The following is a 21,379-nucleotide window of genomic DNA, read 5'->3' as shown; positions in this document are numbered from 1 at the left end:
GTCAGGGGTGTATTCACTATGAAGAAAATGGTATCAAACGGTGAGGAACCTATCTGAATTTGTCCAATAGAAACACTTGATTCTTTGCCAAACATTTTCTGTTTTGCTACAGTGCACTAATAAAAGTGGTCTTTCTCAGCCTGTGTAATGAGAACAAGATTGAAATTGATAGAGGTAGATGTTTGAATAGGATGATAGTTAATACATCATCCACTCTTTCTTTAGCCTGTTCCCGGATCTGTTATTGTTCATGATAATTTGGCATGACAATGACCATAGGAGGGGAGGGGGGGGGTTAGTGAGACAGGGCACACAGGTCTAGGACCAGGCAACTCTTGCTCTACATCAGGATCCACAATTATGAAGACTGTTGTCCAAAACACCCTCTATTAAACCTCTAAAATGCATTGAAAGGAATGTGTTGTCCATCTGTAGCCATGCCAAGGAGATCCTCCACTGTCTGAGAACTAATACTTTAAGGAGATCCAGGAGGTTGTTATCGATGGGCAGAAAATAGAGGCTCCTCAGCCTCTGAGCTGGTATGAACACATGCGCATGCATGGACACAGACCCAAATGCCACGTTCATGTACTACTAGGAAACTCAAACATTTCCGACTTGCTAACTGGTTGAACCCGGTACGTGTATAACTACAACCAGTTAGCAAGTCGGACATTTCAGGGTTTACTAGTTCCGACTAGCAAGTGAGCGCGGCGTTACAGCTGCTAACCCTTTTTGTGTTGGTACCCAGATGTGCTAGCGTGGCACACCAACATGAGCAGGAAGATCCTGAGGAAGTCTCCTCCTGGAGAATTCCATCAGTTCCTAAGACCGGTCTACCAACACACACATACACCCACACAGTTCCCAGTCAGCGAGACCTAGTCGTGAGGAGACCAGCCTTCGGTGTTATTTTGTGACGATTTTCCAGACAGACAATGGGGAAATTGACAATCTCCTTAGTCCAGGACTAGGCTTAACCTGTGTCTGGGGAAACCAGCCCTAATATTCATGTCATAACTGAACCTGTGTCTGGGGAAACCAGCCCTAATGTTCATGTCATAACAACTGAACCTGTGTCTGGGGAAACCAGCCCTAATGTTCATGTCATAACAACTGAACCTGTGTCTGGGGAAACCAGACCTAATGTTCATGTCACAACAACTGAACCTGTGTCTGGGGAAACCAGCCCTAATGTTCATGTCATAACAACTGAACCTGTGTCTGGGGAAACCAGCCCTAATGTTCATGTCATAACAACTGAACCTGTGTCTGGGGAAACCAGCCCTAATGTTCATGTCATAACAACTGAACCTGTGTCTGGGGAAACCAGCCCTAATGTTCATGTCATAACAACTGAACCTGTGTCTGGGGAAACCAGCCCTAATGTTCATGTCATAACAACTGAACCTGTGTCTGGGGAAACCAGCCCTAATGTTCATGTCATAACAACTGAACCTGTGTCTGGGGAAACCAGCCCTAATGGTCATGTCATAACAACTGAACCTGTGTCTGGGGAAACCAGCCCTAATGTTCATGTCATAACAACTGAACCTGTGTCTGGGGAAACCAGCCCTAATGTTCATGTCATAACAACTGAACCTGTGTCTGGGGAAACCAGCCCTAATGTTCATGTCATAACAACTGAACCTGTGTCTGGGGAAACCAGCCCTAATGTTCATGTCATAACAACTGTGTCTGGGGAAACCAGCCCTAATGTTCATGTCATAACAACTGAACCTGTGTCTGGGGAAACCAGCCCTAATGTTCATGTCATAACAACTGAACCTGTGTCTGGGGAAACCAGCCCTAATGTTCATGTCACAACAACTGAACCTGTGTCTGGGGAAACCAGCCCTAATGTTCATGTCATAACAACTGAACCTGTGTCTGGGGAAACCAGCCCTAATGTTCATGTCATAACAACTGAACCTGTGTCTGGGGAAACCAGCCCTAATGTTCATGTCACAACAACTGAACCTGTGTCTGGGGAAACCAGCCCTAATGGTCATGTCATAACTTAACCTGACAATAGATGAGCTGCTGGTTGAGTTACTTAGTTTCTTGCATAGAATTAGAATACTAATTGAATAGGATCTTGATAGTTTCTTAGCTGTATGGCTTCCTTATGTAGTGTGGTGTTTCTGTCTCGACCTTGGCCTCTACAGGTAACGTCAGCAGACAGGAGGCTGTAAGTATGATCCCTCCTCTGCTGAAGATTGAACAAAAACACAAGGTAAGCGACACACTGGATGCCTCTCTGGTAAAGGCCTGCTCCCATTTCTGACCCCCCTAAACCTGGGAACATCATAGTGTAACAGTGTGTATTCCTGTAGGTAGATTCTGGACATGCGTGCTGCTCCTGGATCCAAGACAGCCCAGTTGATTGAGATGCTCCATTCTGATATGGACATACCCTTCCTTGGTAACGTGTGTCACACAAGCACAAATTGCAAAAATATGATCCATTGGAGTGTCTGAACCGTGTCTGAACCGTTGTCCTATAGGAAAAGGCCATAAGTTGCTGAATGTATCTTTTCTGAAAAGGAATAATACACTAACAACACATTGTAGTCCTGAACGTCTCTCTTTTGCTCTACCTTCTGCTTTGCGGAGGGCTTTGTGATTGTCTTCCCTGTGGCTCTGTTGGTATAGCATGGTGTTTGCAACGCCAGCATGGTGTGTGCAACGCCAGGGTTATGGGTTAGATTCCCACAGGGGGCCAATACAACAACAAAAAAAAGGCATGAAATGTATGCATTCACTACTGTAAGTTGCTCTGGATAAGAGTGTCTGCTAAATAACTAAAAATGTAATAGCCAATGACATGGACAACAAGCATTGCTACTTGCTGGTGCACCAGACTAAGAGACTGAACAGCCCCTGTATCATGGTGGTGAACCACGATGCCTCCCTGACTACAGATAGACATGGAGGACGGACAGAAGGACACACTGTTCTATGACTGCAGCGTCTGTGATGTCGCCTGCCGGTTAACAAAGAGTTAACCTGCTCAGCTTAGCTGAGAGAGAAGTAGGGAAGAAATAAAGGCAGGGGGGAGACAAAAAATCTGGGGGTTTTGTGTTTGACTCAGAACTCGACATGATATCTAGACAGTCAGCTATATTGGAGCTATATAAACCTCATGGTTCTACCCTGTCTGTCCTATGATTGGTTGCTATACTGGGCAGGCTACTGCTTGGTTGTTTTTAGTAGGGGAAACAAGTGTGACTACAAGAATGAGACTGTGGGTAGAGTAACTCTCCCAGGTCAAATGCTGAGTCTGACTGGTCCCACAAGGCCTGGGCTCCATCACTCACACAGATTTACTGTTCATTTCTAATACTTTTTGTTTCTTTTAACTTTTGTTAGTCTACATTGCCAAAGCAAGTGAAATAGACAATGTTTAATAGGTTTACATTTGGGACTCCCGAGTGGTGCAGCCGTCTAAGGCACTGCATCTCAGTGCAAGAGGTGTCACTACAGTTCCTGGTTAGAATCCAGGCTGTATCACATCTGGCCGTGATTGGGAGTCCTATAGGGCGGCGCACAATTGGCCCAGTGTCGTCTGGGTTTGGCCGGGGTAGGCCGTCATTGTAAATAAGATACAGCAAAGCAGTGCGACACAAACAACAACACAGAGTTACACATGGAATAAACAAGCGTACAGTCAATAACAAAATAGAAAAAAAGAAAGTCTATATACAGTGTGTGCAAATGGCGTGAGGAGGTAAGGCAATAAATAGGCCATAGTAGCGAAGTTATTCACAATTTAGCAGATTAACACTGGACTGATAAATGAGCAGATGATGTGCAAGTAGAGATACTGGTGTGCAAATGAGCAGAAAAGTAAATAAAAACAATATGGAGATGAGGTAGGTAGATTGGGTGGGCCTTGCTACAGCGGTGCATATTCACCTTTCCACACAGCTGCATACATATCTGATCCTAATATGAGATAAATAATAAAATCTAGACAGACTATCAAATCCCTGTGAAGGGTTGCTGGTTTATGTTTTGATTTCTACCAGCAGAGGGTGCTCTTGGCTCATATTTATCTCTATATAATATATACATACACACTCAGTATCTGTGTGTATTCAGTATGAGGATCCTGCCCAATCACCAGAACACTGGAGGCTTCTTTGTAGCTGTCCTGGTCAAGAAAACCCCCATGCCCTGGAACAGAACATTCCCCAAGGTACACACCCACATACTTGCCCAGGAACATACACATAAAAGTGCACAGTCCACACAGACACACACACATGGACACGCACGCTCCTCACACCTTTGTTTTCTTGTTAACACAGGCACATCTCAGATGGAACGCAACACTGTCCGGTACCTCATACACCAGAGAGAAGTTCCCACAAAAGTGAACTTTGATTCCTTTCTCCAGTTGAGGAAGGAGCAGACATCCAGCTCAGTGCACCAGCCAGAGGACTCTCCAGTGGGCACTCCCCTCCTTGAGAGACCGCTGGTGGATGGAGACAGAGGAGAGGAGGCAGGAGAGGACTCGCCCAAAGAGCTAGTCGATCAGACCAAGGAACCCAACGTGTGTGTGTGGGTGAGATGAGGGAGGGAGAGTGTGTTCATTGTGGGGGAAAAAATGTACCAACCACAGATTTTTTACCAGCCAAACTACTTTTCCCGCCATAATCACTCTAAAAATCACAAAAACGAATGAGCATGCATTCTAATGTTTCTAAAACAAAATTATTACTAATAAGAAGTAATGGGGTATATTGCTTAATTATATTTCATTGTTTTGACCTGCGTCTTAACCAATGCATCTTAAAATAAATCATTTAAATACTATAGTAAAAACAGAAACAGTTCTACAACTGAACATCAGCATCAACAAAGTGCCTGCCCTGCCACAAATGCTGAGTGATACAGCATATTTATGATGTTTTACAAAGACTACATGTGTTCCTAAGTAGAAATGTAGAAGCACACAAATACATCTAGGAGAACAATTACAATGTTTGAGTGTTTTCATGACAAGAAATTACAAAACGTTCATGAATAAACGTTTTGGGGAGTGATACATACTCAATCAAGCACAATCATTAGGTGATACAAATGTTCAGCTTCCCCTTTAAGGGACAGGGCATTACCGTGGTCATTTGGACACTCCCCTGTGATGGAAAATCTGACTGCAATGTCTTCTTAGCAGAAGGCAGTTGCAGCAAACTCAAACTAATATTGAAAAACAACCTAGTATGTGAACAACGATGTAACTGGCAAAGAAACACGAGGGACAAAGTCACACTTTCTTGTCAATTCGACCAATTTCTACATGTGTGCTTTGGATTTTTTTAAATGCTCTGTGTGACCATCCGCCAACATGGCTGGTGAAATAGACATTCTTACCTACCAATGACAATCTACCCACATTTGGCGGGTGTTAATTTCCAACAGTGTGTGTATTCTGACTCTGCTCTCTGCTCCAGGCCTCCCAATAAAAAGTTGAAGACTTCAGCATGATTTTAAAGAAGACCCCTTTTACTATAGTAAAAACAGAAACAGTTCAACATAGTGAGTATTTGGTCTCTGACGGATTGCAACCTATGTAAGCAGCTGCTTGATATCAGCGTTACCTGTATGGAGGGGAGACTGTTTTGACCAAGCATAGATAGTATTACCATTACAAAATAATGTACACTGAACAAAAAAATATAAACGGAACATGCTTCAAAGATTATTCAGAGATTTAATGTTCATATAGGGAAATAAGTCAATTGAAATAAATTGATTAGGCTCTAATCTATGGTTTCACATGACGGGCAATACAGATATGAATCTGTTGGTCACAGATACACACCCCTACTTAAATTTTTTTTATTTAAGTTATCAGAAAACCAGTCAGTATCTTGTGTGACCATTTTTCCTCATGCAGCACGACATCTCTTTTGCATAGTTGATCAGGCTGTGGAATGTTGTCCTACTCTTCTTCAATGGCTGTGCGAAGTTGCTGGATATTGGAGGGAACTGGAACATGTTGTCGTACACGTCAATCCAGAACATCCCAAACATGCTCAATGGGTTACCTGTCTGGTATGCAGGCCATGGAAGAACTGGGACATTTTTCAGCTTCCAGGAATTGTGTACAGATCCTTGCGAAATGGGATCATGCTGAAACATGAGGTGATGGCGGCGGATGAATGGCACAACAACGGGCCTCACGATCTCGTCACATTATCTCTGTGCATTCAAATTGCCATAGATAAAATGCAATTGTGTTCATTGTCTGTAGCTTATGCCTGCCCATACCATAACCCCACCACCACCATGGGGCACTCTGTTCACAACATTGACATCAGCAAACCACTCGCCCACACAACGTCATACACGCTGTCTGCCATCTGCCCGGTACAGTCGAAACCGGGATTCATCTGTGAAGAGCACACTTCTCCAGCATGCCATCGGTTAAAATGCCGTACTGCAGTCAGGTCAAGACCCTGGTGAGGAAGACGAGGACACAGATTAACTTTCCTGAGACGGTTTCTGAAAGTTTATACAGAAATGATTTTTTTGGCGCAACCCACAGTTTCATTAGCTGTCTGGGTGGCTGGTCTTAGACGATCCCGCAGGTGAAGAAGCAGGATGTGGAGTTCCTGGGCTGGCGTGGTTACACATGGTCTGTGGTTGTGAGGTCGGTTGGACATACTACCAAATTCGCAAAATGACGTTGGTAGAGAAATTAACATTCCATTCTCTGGCAACGGCTCTGGTGGACATTCCTACAGTCAGCATGCCAATTTTACGCTCCCACAATACTTGAGACATCTTGTGGCGTTGTGACAGAGTTGCACATTTTAGTGGCCTTTTATTATCCCCAACACAAGGCTCACCTGTGTAATGATCATGCTGATCATCACCCAACTACCTCATCCCCAAATTGTTTTTTTTCTTCTCTTTTGCAGCCCAGTATCTCTATTTGCACACCATCATCTGCACATCTATCACTCCAGTGTTAATGCTAAATTGTAATTATTTCACCTCAATGGCGTATTTATTTCCTTACCTCCCTAATCTACAATTGCACACACTGTGCATATACTTTTCTATTGTGTTATTGACTGTGCGTTTGTTTATCCCATGTGTAACTCTGTGTTGTTGTTTTTGTCTCACTACTTTGCTTTATCTTGGCCAGGTTGCAGTTGTAAATGAGAACTTGTTCTCAACTAGCCTACCTGGTTAAATAAAGGTGAAATAAAATACAAAAAATGATCATGCTGTTTAATCAGCTTCTTGATATGCCACACCTGTCAGGGGATGGATTTTCTTGGCAAAAGAGATGCTCACTAACCTGTTGGGGATAGGGGCAGTATTTGCACGGCCGGATAAAAAACGTACCCGTTACTACTCCTTCCCAGTAACTAGAATATGCATATAATTGTTTGATTTGGATAGAAAACACCCTATAGTTTCTAAAACTGTTTGAATGGTGTCTGTGAGTATAACAGAACTCATTTGGCAGGCCAAAACCTGAGAAGATTCCAAACAGGAAAGCGCTCTCTCTGACTACTTCTTGGCCTTCTTGATCATCTCTAACCAAAACAGGGGATCTCTGGCATAACGTGACATTTTCTAACACTCCCATAGGCTCTCAGAAGGCGCCAGAACGATGAATGGTGGCTTTGCAGGCCATGGCTGAAAAACATTAGCGCATTTGGATAGTGGTCGATCTGAGGACAATGAGACTGGAGGCGCGTGCACGAGCCGACACCATGTTTACTTTCTCTCTCTTTGAACGAAAACAACGACTCCCGGTCGGAATATTATCGCTTTTTTACGAGAAAAATAGCATAAAAATTGATTTTAAACAGCGGTTGACATGCTTCGAAGTACGGTAATGGAATATTTAGACATTTTTTGTCACGAAACACGTCGGGCCCGTCACCCTTCTTTACCCTTCGGATAGTGTCTTGAACGCACGAACAAAACGCCGCTATTTGGATATAACTATGGATTATTTGGAACCAAACCAACATTTGTTATTGAAGTAGAAGTCCTGGGAGTGCATTCTGACGAAGAACAGCAAAGGTAATCAAACTTTTCTAATAGTAAATCGGAGTTTGGTGAGTACCACACTTGGTGGGTGTCAAAATAGCTAGCCTGTGAAGGCTGGGCTATCTACTCAGAATATTGCAAAATGTGCTTTCACCGAAAAGCTATTTTAAAATCGGACATAGCGAGTGCATAAAGGAGTTCTGTATCTATAATTCTTAAAATAATTGTTATGTTTTTTGTGAACGTTTATCGTGAGTAATTTAGTAAATTCACCGGAAGTGTTCGGTGGGAATGCTAGTCACATGCTAGTCACATGCTAATGTAAAAAGCTGGTTTTTGATATAAATATGAACTTGATTGAACAAAACATGCATGTATTGTATAACATAATGTCCTAGGATTGTCATCTGATGAAGATCATCAAAGGTTAGTGCTGCATTTAGCTGTGGTTTGGGTTTATGTGACATTATATGCTAGCTTGAAAAATGGGTGTCTGATTATTTCTGGCTGGGTACTCTGCTGACATAATCTAATGTTTTGCTTTCGTTGTAAGGCCTTTTTGAAATTGGACAGTGTGGTTAGATTAACGAGAGTGTTGTCTTTAAAATGGTGTAAAATAGTCATATGTTTGAGAAATTGAAGTAATAGCATTTCTAAGGTATTTGAATATCGCGCCACGGGATTACACTGGCTGTAGAGGCTAACAGGGATATAAACATATTTTTGCACAAAATGTTAGCGAAATAAGCTTTTTATGCGTGTGGAAAATGTATGGGGTCTTTTATTTCAACTCATGAAACATGGGACCAACACTTTACATGTTGCGTTTTATATTTTTGTTCAGTGTACAGGTTTTGATTGATGACTTCATCTATTCCATAATGTGTGTGTGTTGCTATGACCTGTCTCCAGACTTCCCTAAGACCCTTCTCATCCCAAATCCCCCTAGTACACTCAGCACCTGCACAGGTGGCTGTGTGTGTGTGTGCCTCCAAGCAGTCAGATAACCACTCCCTTCCCTTATTCCTCTGCTGTGGGGGTGCTTTGCTGGTGACATTCAGTGATTTATTTAGAATGCAAGGCTGTCACGATTCCCACCGAGGGTGGCGCCCCCTCCTGCTCGGGTGGCGCTCGGCGGTCGTCGTCACCGGCCTACTAGCTGCCACTGATTCCCTTTTTGTTTTCCCCCCTTTTGTGATTGTTTGCACCTGTTCGTAGTGGGGGTGATTAGCGGGGCTATAATTATTAGCTGGCCCGCCTTCTCTTTGTGCGGGATTGTTTATTCTGTTGTATGCTTGTGTTTGCGCTTGTGCGTTGGTTTTGCGCCGACTGTGTTTTCCCCTGTGTTTGGGGCACTTTGTTTTGTGTGCGCGCTTATCGCTGTTTGGGGTGGCTTGTGTTTGTTCGCCTCTTGGCCCATTAAAAGCCACTACCCTGTACTCGCTGCTTCCTGTGTTTGATTCCTCACCCACGACGCCCGAGCATTACAGAATCCCACACCACGACTATGGAGTCAGCAGGAGCAGCGGCCAACCCCCTTCCCTCGATGGAGGAACGCGTGCTCCACCATACAACTGTCCTCCACCGAATCGGATCCGCGATGGATCAGATGATGGAGAGGATGGACCGATGGGAGAGGAGTGGTCTCCTCTCTCCACCTCCGGCTCCTCTGACGCAGCCACCTCTGCCTCCCACTGCGTCTAGCTCTGGCGCGCTTCGTCTGGCTCTCCCGAGGGAGTATGATGGAGCGGCGGCTGGGGGCTAGGGATTTCTGCTCCAGCTCGAGCTGTACCTGGCCACCGTCAGACCTGCTCCCTCAGGAGAGGAGAGCGTGAGTGTCCTCGTTTCCTGCCTGACGGGCCGAGCTCTGGAGTGGGCCAATGCTGTCTGGAATGGTCTGGACTCAGCGAGGGACCACTACCCAGAGTTCACCCGCCGCTTTCGGGCCGTCTTCGACCACCTTCCGGAAGGAAGAGCGGCGGGTGAGCGGCTGTTCCACCTCAGGCAGGAGACGAGGAGCGAGCAGGACTTCGCGCTGGAGTTCAGGACCTTGGCTGCTGGGGCGGGGTGGAACGACAGGGCCCTCATAGACCATTACCAGTGTAGTCTCCGGGCGGACGTCCGCAGGGAGCTAGCCTGTCGGGACACCGCTCTGTCTATTGATGAGCTCATTGATATGTCTATCCGTCTGGACCATCTGCTGGCTTCCTGCGGGCGTTCGGAAAGGGTCCTGTCCGTTCCACCTCCGTGCACCCCCGCCCCTACTCCTATGGAGGTGGGGGGGGGGGGGGCTGTGCCAAGGGGCACCGGAGGAGGTGGCTCCTCCTGCACCAGCTGTGGTCGGAGAGGACACACGGCCGACCGGTGCTGGAGGAGTCAGTCTGGGAGTCGAGAGGGCAGGCAGAACACTTCTCGGTCACCCCAGGTGAGTCAGCACCAAATTCACCCAGAACCCCCTGTTGGTCACGTGTTCTTATTCATTTTGTTTTCAATTTTTTTTCCCCTCTTCCCAACATAGGGCGCTAGTCGATTAAGGCGCAGCTGGGAACTTTATGGATCGCGGACTCGCCATTAAGCTGGGCATTCCGCGAGTGCCGATAGATTCCCCCTTCCCCGTGCACTCCCTAGATAGCCGGCCATTAGGGTCAGGGCTAGTCAGGGAGTCTACGGTTCCACTGGACATGGTGACGCAGGGGAATCATAAGGAACGGATTAGTTTCTTTCTTATTGATTCGCCTGCGTTTCCGGTGGTGCTGGGGGTCCCCTGGCTGGCTGATCACAATCCCCGGATTTCGTGGAAACAGGGGGTTCTCCAGGGGTGGTCAGAGGAGTGTTCAGGGAGGTGTCTAGGAGTTTCCATAGGTGCCACGTCGGTGGAGAGTCCAGACCAGGTGTCCACCGTGCGCATTCCCCCTGAATACGCCGATTTGGCGATCGCTTTTTGTAAAAAGAGGGCGACCAAATTACCACCTCATCGACAGGGGGATTGTGCAATAGATCTCCAGGTTAACGCTGCGCTTCCCAAGAGTCACGTGTACCCCTTGTCACAGGAGTAGACGGTGGCTATGGAGACATATGTCACAGAATCTCTAGGACAGGGGTACATTCGGCCCTCCATCTCACCCGCCTCCTCGAGTTTCTTTTTTGTGAAGAAGAAGGAGGGAGGTCTGCGTCCGTGCATTGATTACAGAGGTCTAAATGCTATCACGGTGGGGTTTAGTTACCCGCTACCTCTCATTGCTACGGCGGTGGAATCATTTCACAGAGAAAAATTCTTCACAAAACTGGATCTCAGGAGCGCGTATAACCTGGTGCGTATTAAGGATGGAGACGAGTGGAAAACCGCATTTAGTACCACATCGGGCCATTATGACTACCTCGTCATGCCGTATTGGTTGAAGAATGCTCCAGCCGTCTTTCAATCCTTTGTAGACGAGATTCTCAGGGACCTGCACAGGCAGGGCGTGATTGTTTATATCGATGATATTCTGATATATTCCGCCACCCGCGCCGCGCATTTGTGTCCCTGGTACGCAAGGTGCTTGGGAGACTGCTGGAGCATGACCTATACGTTAAGGCTGAGAAATGTGTGTTTTCCAAACGAGCCGTTTCCTTCTTGGGTTATCATATTTCCACCACGGGGGTGGTGATGGAGTGTGACCGCGTTAAGGCCGTGAGTAATTGGCCGACTCCAACCACGGTGAAGGAGGTGCAGCGGTTCTTAGGGTTTGCCAATTACCACCGGAGGTTTATCCGGGGTTTTGGCCAGGTAGCCATTACCTCACTGCTGAAGGGGGGGCCGGTGCGTTTGCGGTGGTCGACGGAGGCGGACGGAGCCTTCAAGAAGTTGAAGGTGCTGTTCACCGAAGCACCCGTGTTGGCGCACCCGGACCCGTCTCTAGCATTCATAGTGGAGGTGGACGCATCCGAGGCTGGGGTGGGTGCCGTGCTATCGGGTACGCCACTGAAACTCCGCCCCTGCGCTTTCTTTTCGAAGAAGCTCAGTTCGGCGGAGCGTAACTATGATGTGGGGGACAGGGAGTTGCTAGCGGTGGTAAAAGCCTTGAGGGTGTGGCGACATTGGCTTGAGGGGGCTAAGCACCTCTTTCTCATCTGGACCGACCATCGAAATCTGGAGTACATCCGGGCAGCTAGGAGACTGAATCCGCGTCAGGCAAGGTGGGCCATGTTCTTCGCCCGGTTTAGGTTTACGATCTCCTATAGACCAGGCTCCCTGAACACGAGGGCCGACGCGCTGTCCCGTCTTTATGACACGGAGGACCGGCCCATCGATCCAACTCCCATCATTCCAGCGTCTAGGCTGGTTGCACCGGTGGTATGGGAGGTGGACGCGGACATCGAGCGGGTGTTAGTATTGGAACCTGCGCCTTCACAGTGTCCTGTGGGTTGCATGTACGTGCCGCTCGGTGTTCGTGATCAATTGATTCGGTGGGCGCACACGCTACCCACTTCGAGTCATCCTGGTGTGGCGAGGACAGTGCGGAGTCTCAGGGGGAAGTACTGGTGGCCCACCTTGGCTAAGGACGTGAGGTTCTATGTCTCTTCCTGTTCGGTGTGCGCCCAGAGTAAGGCTCCTAGGCATCTCCCGAGAGGGAAGTTACAGCCCCTCCCCGTTCCACAACGGCCATGGTCGCACCTGTCTGTAAACTTCTTGACAGATCTTCCCCCGTCTCAGGGGAGCACTACGATCCTTGTGGTTGTGGATCGGTTTTCAAAGTCCTACCGTCTCCTCCCGTTGCCCGGTCTCCCTACAGCCCTGCAGACTGCGGAGGCCCTATTTACCCCCGTCTTCCGGCACTACGGGGTGCCAGAGGACATTGTCTCTGATCGAGGTTCCCAGTTCACATCCAGGGTCTGGAAAGCGTTTATGGAGCGGCTGGGGGTCTCGGTCAGTTTGACCTCCGGTTATCACGCCAAAAGTAATGGGCAGGCGGAGAGGGTAAACCAGGAGGTGGGCAGGTTTCTGAGGTCGTATTGCCAGGACCGGCCAGGGGAGTGGGCGAGGTACATTCCTTGGGCGGAGTTAGCCCAGAACTCACTTCGTCACTCCTCTACTAACATGTCACCCTTTCAGTGTGTTTTGGGTTACCAGCCGGTCCTGGCACCATGGCACCAGAGCCAGACCGAGGCTACTGCGGTGGAGGACTGGGTACAGTGCTCCAAGGAGACCTGGAGAGCCGTCCAGGAATCCCTGAAGGAGGCCAGTGGACGGCAAAAGAGGAGTGCTGACCGCCACCGCAGTGAGGCACCCGTGTTCGTACCGGGGGACAGGGTCTGGCTCTCGACCCGGAACCTGCCCCTCCACGTGCCCTGCCGGAAGCTGGGGCCGCAGTGTGTGGGGCCCTTTAACCTCTTGACGGTCGCCTAGGATAGGGGGCGCTACAGCGATTTTTGAAAAAAATTCGTGCCCATATTAAACGGCCTCCTACTCAAACTCAGAAGCTAGGATATGCATATAATTCATACTTGTGGATAGAAAACACCCTAACGTTTCTAAAACTGTTTGAATGGTGTCTGTGATTATAACAGAACTCATATGGCAGTCAAAACCCCGCGACAGATTGTAACAGGAAGTGGAATTCTGAATTGCGGACTCAACTTCATCACTTTGCCTATAAATCACACCGTGAGCAATGGTTCATTGAGCACTTCCTATTGCTTCCACTAGATGTCCCCAGTCTTTACAAAGTGGTCTGAGCCTTCTACTGTGAAAACTGACACATGAGGAGGGCCATCACCATTATGACGCCGGCTCCCCTGGCTACCCTCCCCTTTCGAAACGTTTTGAAAGACAATGCAATCGTCCCCCTTGAATGTTATTGGAGCTCTGGTTGAAAAAGGCCCTAAAGATTTATGTTATACAACGTTTGACATGTTTGAACGAACCTAAATGAAAAAAAATGCATTTTATTGAAAGAGGAGTCCCGCGGCCGACGGAGCTTTTGGAGCAGCCTTCAGAACGCGCTAACAAGAACAAGCTATTGGGACGTAAAGGATTAACTTTTTCGAACGAAAATACATTTGTTGTAGACCTGGGATCCCTGGAAGTGCTTTCTGATGAAGATAATCAAAGGTAAGGGATTATTGACAATAATATACAAGAGTAGATTTGATATGCGATTGTTCCAACATGGCGCTGACCTGTAACGGTAGCCTATTTTTCTGAGTATCGCATCCCCTTTTATTGCAAAGTGTGATTACCCAGTAAAGTTATTTTTAAATCTGGCATTACAGGTGCTTTCAAGAGATATTCATCTATAAATCTTAGAATGACAATATTACATTTTAAAAATGTTTTCGAATAGTAATTTAGTAAATTGTAGCGCTGTTTCACCGGATGCATTTGAGGGAAAATATACTGCTCAAAAAAATAAAGGGAACACTTAAACAACACATCCTAGATCTGAATGAAAGAAATAATCTTATTAAATACTTTTTTCTTTACATAGTTGAATGTGCTGACAACAAAATGACACAAAAATAATCAATGGAAATCCAATTTATCAACCCATGGAGGTCTGGATTTGGAGTCACACTCAAAATTAAAGTGGAAAACCACACTACAGGCTGATCCAACTTTGATGTAATGTCCTTAAAACAAGTCAAAATGAGGCTCAGTAGTGTGTGTGGCCTCCACGTGCCTGTATGACCTCCCTACAACGCCTGGGCATGCTCCTGATGAGGTGGCGGATGGTCTCCTGAGGGATCTCCTCCCAGACCTGGACTAAAGCATCCGCCAACTCCTGGACAGTCTGTGGTGCAACGTGGCGTTGGTGGATGGAGCGAGACATGATGTCACAGATGTGCTCAATTGGATTCAGGTCTGGGGAACGGGCGGGCCAGTCCATAGCATCAATGCCTTCCTCTTGCAGGAACTGCTGACACACTCCAGCCATATGAGGTCTAGCATTGTCTTGCATTAGGAGGAACTCAGAGCCAACCGCACCAGCATATGGTCTCACAAGGGGTCTGAGGATCTCATCTCGGTACCTAATGGCAGTCAGGCTACCTCTGGCGAGCACATGGAGGGCTGTGCGGCCCCCCAAAGAAATGACACCCCACACCATGACTGACCCACCGCCAAACCGGTCATGCTGGAGGCTGTTGCAGGCAGCAGAACGTTCTCCACTGCGTCTCCAGACTCTGTCACGTCTGTCACATGCTCAGTGTGAACCTGCTTTCATCTGTGAAGAGCACAGGGCGCCAGTGGCGAATTTGCCAATCTTGGTGTTCTCTGCACGGTGTTGGGCTGTAAGCACAACCCCCACCTGTGGACGTGGGGCCCTCATACCACCCTCATGGAGTCTGTTTCTGACCGTTTGAGCAGACACATGCACATTTGTGGCCTGCTGGAGGTCATTTTGCAGGGCTCTGGCAGTGCTCCTCCTGCTCCTCCTTGCACAAAGGTGGAGGTAGCGGTCCTGCTGCTGGGTTGTTGCCCTCCTACGGCCTCCTCCACGTCTTCTGATGTACTGGCCTGTCTCCTGGTAGCGCCTCCATGCTCTGGACACTACGCTGACAGAAACAGCAAACCTTCTTGCAACAGCTCGCATTGATGTGCCATCCTGGATGAGCTGCACTACCTGAGCCACTTGTGTGGGTTGTAGACTCCGTCTCATGCTACCACTAGAGTGAAAGCACCGCCAGCATTCAAAAGTGACCAAAACATCAGCCAGGAAGCCTAGGAACTGAGAAGTGGTCTGTGGTCCCCACCTGCAGAACCACTCCTTTATTGGGGGTGTCTTGCTAATTGCCTATAATTTCCACCTGTTGTCTATTCCATTTGCACAACAGCATGTGAAATGTATTGTCAATCAGTGTTGCTTCCTAAGTGGACAGTTTGATTTCACAGAACTGTGATTGACTTGGAGTTACATTGTGTTGTTTAAGTGTTCCCTTTATTTTTTTGAGCAGTGTAGTTAGTCAACGTCATGCGCCGATGTAAAATGCTGTTTTTATATATAAATATGAACTTTATCGAACAAAAGAATGCATGTATTGTGTAACATGATGTCCTAGGAGTGTCATCTGATGAAGATTGTCAAAGGTTAGTGCTGCATTTAGCTGTTTTTTGGTTATTTGTGATGCATGTGGTTGGTCGGAAAATGGCTATGTGGCTACTTTTACCATATACTCCTCTAACATAATCTAATGTTTTGCTTTTGCTGTAAAGCCTTTTTGAAATCGGACAACGTGGTTCGATTCAGGAGAGGTGTATCTATAAAACGATATAACATAATCCTATATTTGAAAAAAATATTACATTTCGTTATGCTAATGGCGATAGGATTTTTCGCTGGATGTCCGTTGGATGTCCGTCCCGCATACGTGACGGAGCCCGACCAGGGGTTAAAGTCCTGAGGAGGATCAACGATGTGTGTTATCGTTTGCAACTCCCTTCCTATTACCGTATTAACCCCTCGTTTCATGTTTCTCTCCTCAGGCCGGTGGTAGCTGGTCCCCTGCAGGAAGATGAGGTGCCGGAGGTCCCTCCACCCCCTCTGGACATCGGGGGGTCCCCGGCATACAGCATACGGGCCATTCTGGACTCGAGATGCCGGGTGAGGGGCCTGCAGTACCTCGTAGACTGGGAGAGGTACGGTCTGGAGGAGAGGTGCTGGGTGCCGGCGGAGGACGTCTTGGACCCATCCATGTTGAGGGATTTCCATCGCCTCCATCCGGATCACCCTGCGCCTCGCCCTCCGGGTCGTCCTCGAGGCCGGTGTCGGTGCGCTGCAGGAGCCGCGCGTCAGGAGGGGGTACTGTCACGATTCCCACCGAAGGTGGCGCCACCTCCTGCTCGGGTGGCGCTCGGCGGTCGTCGTCACCGGCCTACTAGCTGCCACTGATTCCCTTTTTGTTTTCCCCCCTTTGTGATTGTTTGCACCTGTTCGTAGTGGGGGTGAGGGGTGATTAGCGGGTCTATAATTATTAGCTGGCCCGCCTTCTCTTTGTGCGGGATTGTTTATTCTGTTGTATGCTTGTGTTTGCGCTTGTGCATTGGTTTTGCGCCGACTGTGTTTTCCCCTGTGTTTGGGGCACTTTGTTTTGTGTGCGCGCTTATCGCTGTTTGGGGTGGCTTGTGTTTGTTCGCCTCTTGGCCCATTAAAAGCCACTACCCTGTACTCGCTGCTTCCTGCGTTTGATTCCTCACCCACGACGCCCGAGCATTACAAAGGCACACTTAATCAGCATGGCTACCACAGCATTCTGCTGGAGCTATCATTTGTTTTTCAACAGAACAATGACCCAACACACCTCCAGGCTGTGTAAGGGCTATTTGACCAAGGAGAGTGATGGAGTGCTGCATCAGATGACCTGGCCTCCACAATTACTCGACCTCAACCCAATTGAGATGGTTTGGGATGTGTGAAAGAAAAGCAGCCAACAAGTGCTCAGAATATGTGGGAACTTCAAGACTGTTGGAAAAGCAATCCAGGTGAACCTGGTTGAGAGAACGCCAAGAGTGTGCAAAGCTGTCATCAAAGAAAGGGTGGCTACTTTGAAGAATACAACGTATACACTACCGTTCAAAAGTTTGGGGTTATTTAGAAATGTCCTTGTTTTTGAAATATTTTTTTTTGTCCATTAAAATAACATCAAATTCATCAGAAATACAGTGTAGACATTGTTAATGTTGCAAATGACTATTGTAGCTGGAAAAGGCAGAATTTTAATGGAATATCTACAAAGGTGTACAGAGGCCCATTATCAGCAACCATCACTCCTGTGTTCCAATGGCACGTTGTGTTAGCTAATCCAAGTTTATAATTTTAAAAGGCTAATTGATCATTAGAAAACCCTTTTGCAATTATGTTAGCACAGCTGAAAACTGTTGTGCTGATTTTAAAGAAGCAATAAAACTGGCCTTTAGACTAGTTGAATATCTGGAGCATCGGTATTTATGGGTTTGAAAACAGGCTCAAAATGGCCAGAAACAAAGAACTTTCTTCTGAAACGCATCAGTCTATTCTTGTTCTGAGAAAGGAAGGCTATTACATTAACAATGCCTACACTGTATTTCTGATCAATTTTATGTTATGTTAATGGACAAAAAAAAAGTGCTTTTCTTTCAAAAACAAGGACATTTCTAAGTGACTCCAAACTTTTGAACGCTAGTGTATTTTGATTTGTTTAACACTTTAAAAAAATGATTCCATATGTTATGTCATAGTTTTGATGTCTTCACAATATCAAAAATAGTAAAAATAAAGAACACTTGAATAAGTAGGTGTCCAAACTTTTGATTGGTACTGTTTTGATTGGGACATGCATATACACTGATTGTACAAAACATTAAGAACACCTGATCTTTCCATGACAGACTGACCAGGTGAATCCAAGTGAAAGCTATGATCTCTTATTGATGACATCTGTTATCCATTTCAATCAGTGTAGATGAAGGGGAGACGGTTTAAAGAATGATTTTTAAGCCTTGAGACAATTGAGACATGGATTGTGTACGTGTGCCATTCAAAGCGGCAAGACATAAGATTTGAGTGCCTTTGAACGGGGTATGGTAGTAGGTGCAAAGCACACCGTTTTCAGTGTGTCAATAACTGCAACGCTGCTGGGTTTCCTGTGTGTATCAAGAATGGTCCACCACCCAAAGGACATTCAGCCAACTTGACACAACTGTGGGAAGCATTGGAATCAACATGGGCCAGCATCCCAGTGGAATGCTTTCAACAACTTGTAGAGTCCATGCCCAGACAAATTGAGGCTGTTGAGGGCAAAAGGGGGTGCAACTCAATATCAGGAAGGAGTGCACTAATTTTTTGTTTTGTTCAGTGTTTACATGCATGCAGAATACTCAGCACGGTTCTGGCTCAATGATATGTGACAAAATATTGTAAGAAGCAATGGCTTATTTTAAATCCAAAATATTATTCAAAACATTGAAATCAGAAGCAATCTGTAAATATGTTGCTGAAACGGATGTTATTCTCAAGCATTGTAATTTCATTATTTTGTGTGTTTTGCAGGTGATCAACACAGGGGTGTGGTCTCACAACAGCGACAAGGAGGAGTTTGGCTGTGCCTTCAGACTTGCCCAGGAGGTAGGTACACATGTATTAATATTCTAGACTTTCAGATAACATGGAAAATGCACACGTGCACATACGGCAGTACACATGCGTACACGCACTCATTCCTCTCTCTCCCTCCTCATCCCTCTCTCCTCCAGGGTATCTATACTCTGTTCCACTACATCCGCTCCAGGATGATCACAATCAGTGTTGAGGACATCAAGATTCTACTGACTCAGGAGAACCCGTACCTCAACAAACTGGAGGATGATGCTCACCAACAGGCCAAGAAGATTGGTACAGTCGTGCTTTTTGTTTTTCCATAGGGTGGTGGCTTTGTGTGTGTTCATGCACTGTTTCTCTGTTTCTACAGAAATGGGCAGCATTGTTCTAAAGTACCGGCCTGATAGTAGGTAAGTATCCATTTTGTCTCTGTCCATGTATTATTTACTGTTATCAGAGAATTCACCCTCTTTCTCCCTCCAACCCTCTCCTCAGTAACCCTGATGGTCCTCAGTGTCCTATAGAGCTGTGTGGCTGGAGAGGCAAGACCTCCATCAGAGCTTTCGTACCTCGCAATGAGAGGTTCCACTACCTCTCATTCGAGGTATTCCGGAACAAACAGGAACCGGGACCCAGGGAGGGAGAGGAGGAGGTGGAGACGGAGAACGGGAACAAAAATGACAGCATAAAAGAGGAGCTGAAAGTAGAGGTGACCAGCACCTGACAGGGGAGGGGAGATATTGACCAGCACCTGAGGGGAGGAGTAGAAAGAAATGTGTATCTCATTAGTCCTAACAAGTTTTCCTCTCTTTGTCTCCACCATATTGCTTTCACCCTTTTTGTTTTTATATCAGTGGAGATGTAGGAGAGGCGTTGAACCTCTTTAGACTATTGAGACACAGGTAGTAAGGGAAAGGGAGGAGGAGGTGCTGTATGAGCTGGAGTTATGCTGTCCAGACTAGGGCTAGACCAAATGTAAGGGAGAAGAGGTGAGTTGGGAAGCTCAGTAAAACTTCTAAGCCACTGCCATAGCAGAAAGGCCACCCCTTGACAGAGCACCTGGTCTTCCCTTCTTCCCCAGACTTGGTACACTCCAGGTGTAATGCCCTGGCCATAGAGAGGGGTTTTTTGTTCTTTATTTTGGTTAGGCCAGGGTGTTACATTGGGTGGGCGTTCTATGTTCTTTTTCTAGGTTTTTGTATTTCTGTGTTTTGGGCCGTGTGTGGCTCCCAATCAGGCACAGCTGAAGTTCGTTGTTGTTGATTGGGAGTCACACATAAAGAGCATGTTTTTCCTTTGGGTTTTGTGGGTAATTGTATTTTGTTAGTGTGTTTTCCTAACAGAACTGTTTGCTGTCGTCTTTTGTTTATTTTTGTAGTGTTCTCTTTTTCATTAAAACACTAATGATGAACACATCCTCCGCTGCGTATTGGTCCACCTTTTCCGACGATGACTTCTCTGTTTCATCTGACGACGAAGACAGCCGTTACACCAGGGGTCGACGCTTTAGTAACTTATTTTAGTTTCTACTGCTGATTTGTTTTAACAGGGAACTCCACTGGCAAAGAAACGTTTTAAAATTATTATTATTGTGCATGTTTGAATGTTTATCAACGGCTATTTCATTTTCTATCATTGTAAGGAAGATGGAATTGATTAAAGATATTAAATTAATATACAGTCTCTGAAGTGCATTGAAATTGAATCGAACCCCAACTCTGCTTCCCACGCACACACATAAACATGCATAAACATCTCTCAAAGTAACTGCCTTTATTTGGTTGCCATGGCGACTTAAACTGCATCATATCACACAAACATACACAACCCCCCCATCAGCCATATCTCTCCTGTTTATTACCAATCTCTGCTGCCATGACGACCATGCAGCCACCTCAGGAAAGAGTTTACTCCTTTCTCATTCCATCCTTTTGTCCCACTGCAAGAGGGAGAACAGAGAAAATGTTTATTCTCCTTAGCCACCCTTCCATCCTTCCCCTCTTTCATCCTGTCTCAAACTAATGTAGGCATAAGGAAGAGGGAGCAAAGGCCACCCCTAGACAGAGTTAAAGAGGGAGGGAAATATAGGCTAGATAGGGTAAAAGAGTGGGGGAATATAGGCTAGACAGAGTAAAAGAGGAGGGAAATATAGGCTAAATAGAGTAAAAGAGGGGGGTAATATAGGCTAGACAGAGTAAAAGAGGGGGGAAATATAGATAGAGTAAAAGAGGGGGGAAATATAGGCTAGACAGAGTAAAAGAGGGGGGAAATATAGGCTAGACAGAGTTAAAGAGGGGGGAAAT

The 21,379-nt window shown here is 46.5% G+C and overlaps 1 protein-coding gene across 1 annotated transcript; it reads left to right on the top strand.

Annotated features, from left to right (window-relative positions):
* Positions 1-18: 18 nt before the first annotated feature.
* Positions 19-20,635, top strand: LOC106570340 (NOP2/Sun RNA methyltransferase 2). Its single transcript, XM_045693700.2, is given in 15 exon segments — positions 19-30; positions 140-144; positions 367-467; positions 470-539; positions 723-834; positions 2,135-2,236; positions 2,341-2,425; positions 2,820-2,931; positions 2,933-2,992; positions 4,105-4,201; positions 4,403-4,570; positions 19,029-19,103; positions 19,232-19,370; positions 19,447-19,486; positions 19,572-20,635. Coding segments are annotated over 15 exon segments (1,407 nt in total). The 3' UTR covers positions 19,801-20,635.
* The last annotated feature ends 744 nt before the right edge of the window (positions 20,636-21,379 follow it).

Source organism: Salmo salar, chromosome 14 (genome assembly GCF_965601325.2).
Source record: "Salmo salar chromosome 14, fSalSal1, whole genome shotgun sequence".
Classification (NCBI taxonomy): domain Eukaryota; kingdom Metazoa; phylum Chordata; class Actinopteri; order Salmoniformes; family Salmonidae; genus Salmo; species Salmo salar.
Note: the sequence above shows the minus strand (reverse complement) of the source record. Positions and strands in the feature narration are given on the sequence as shown.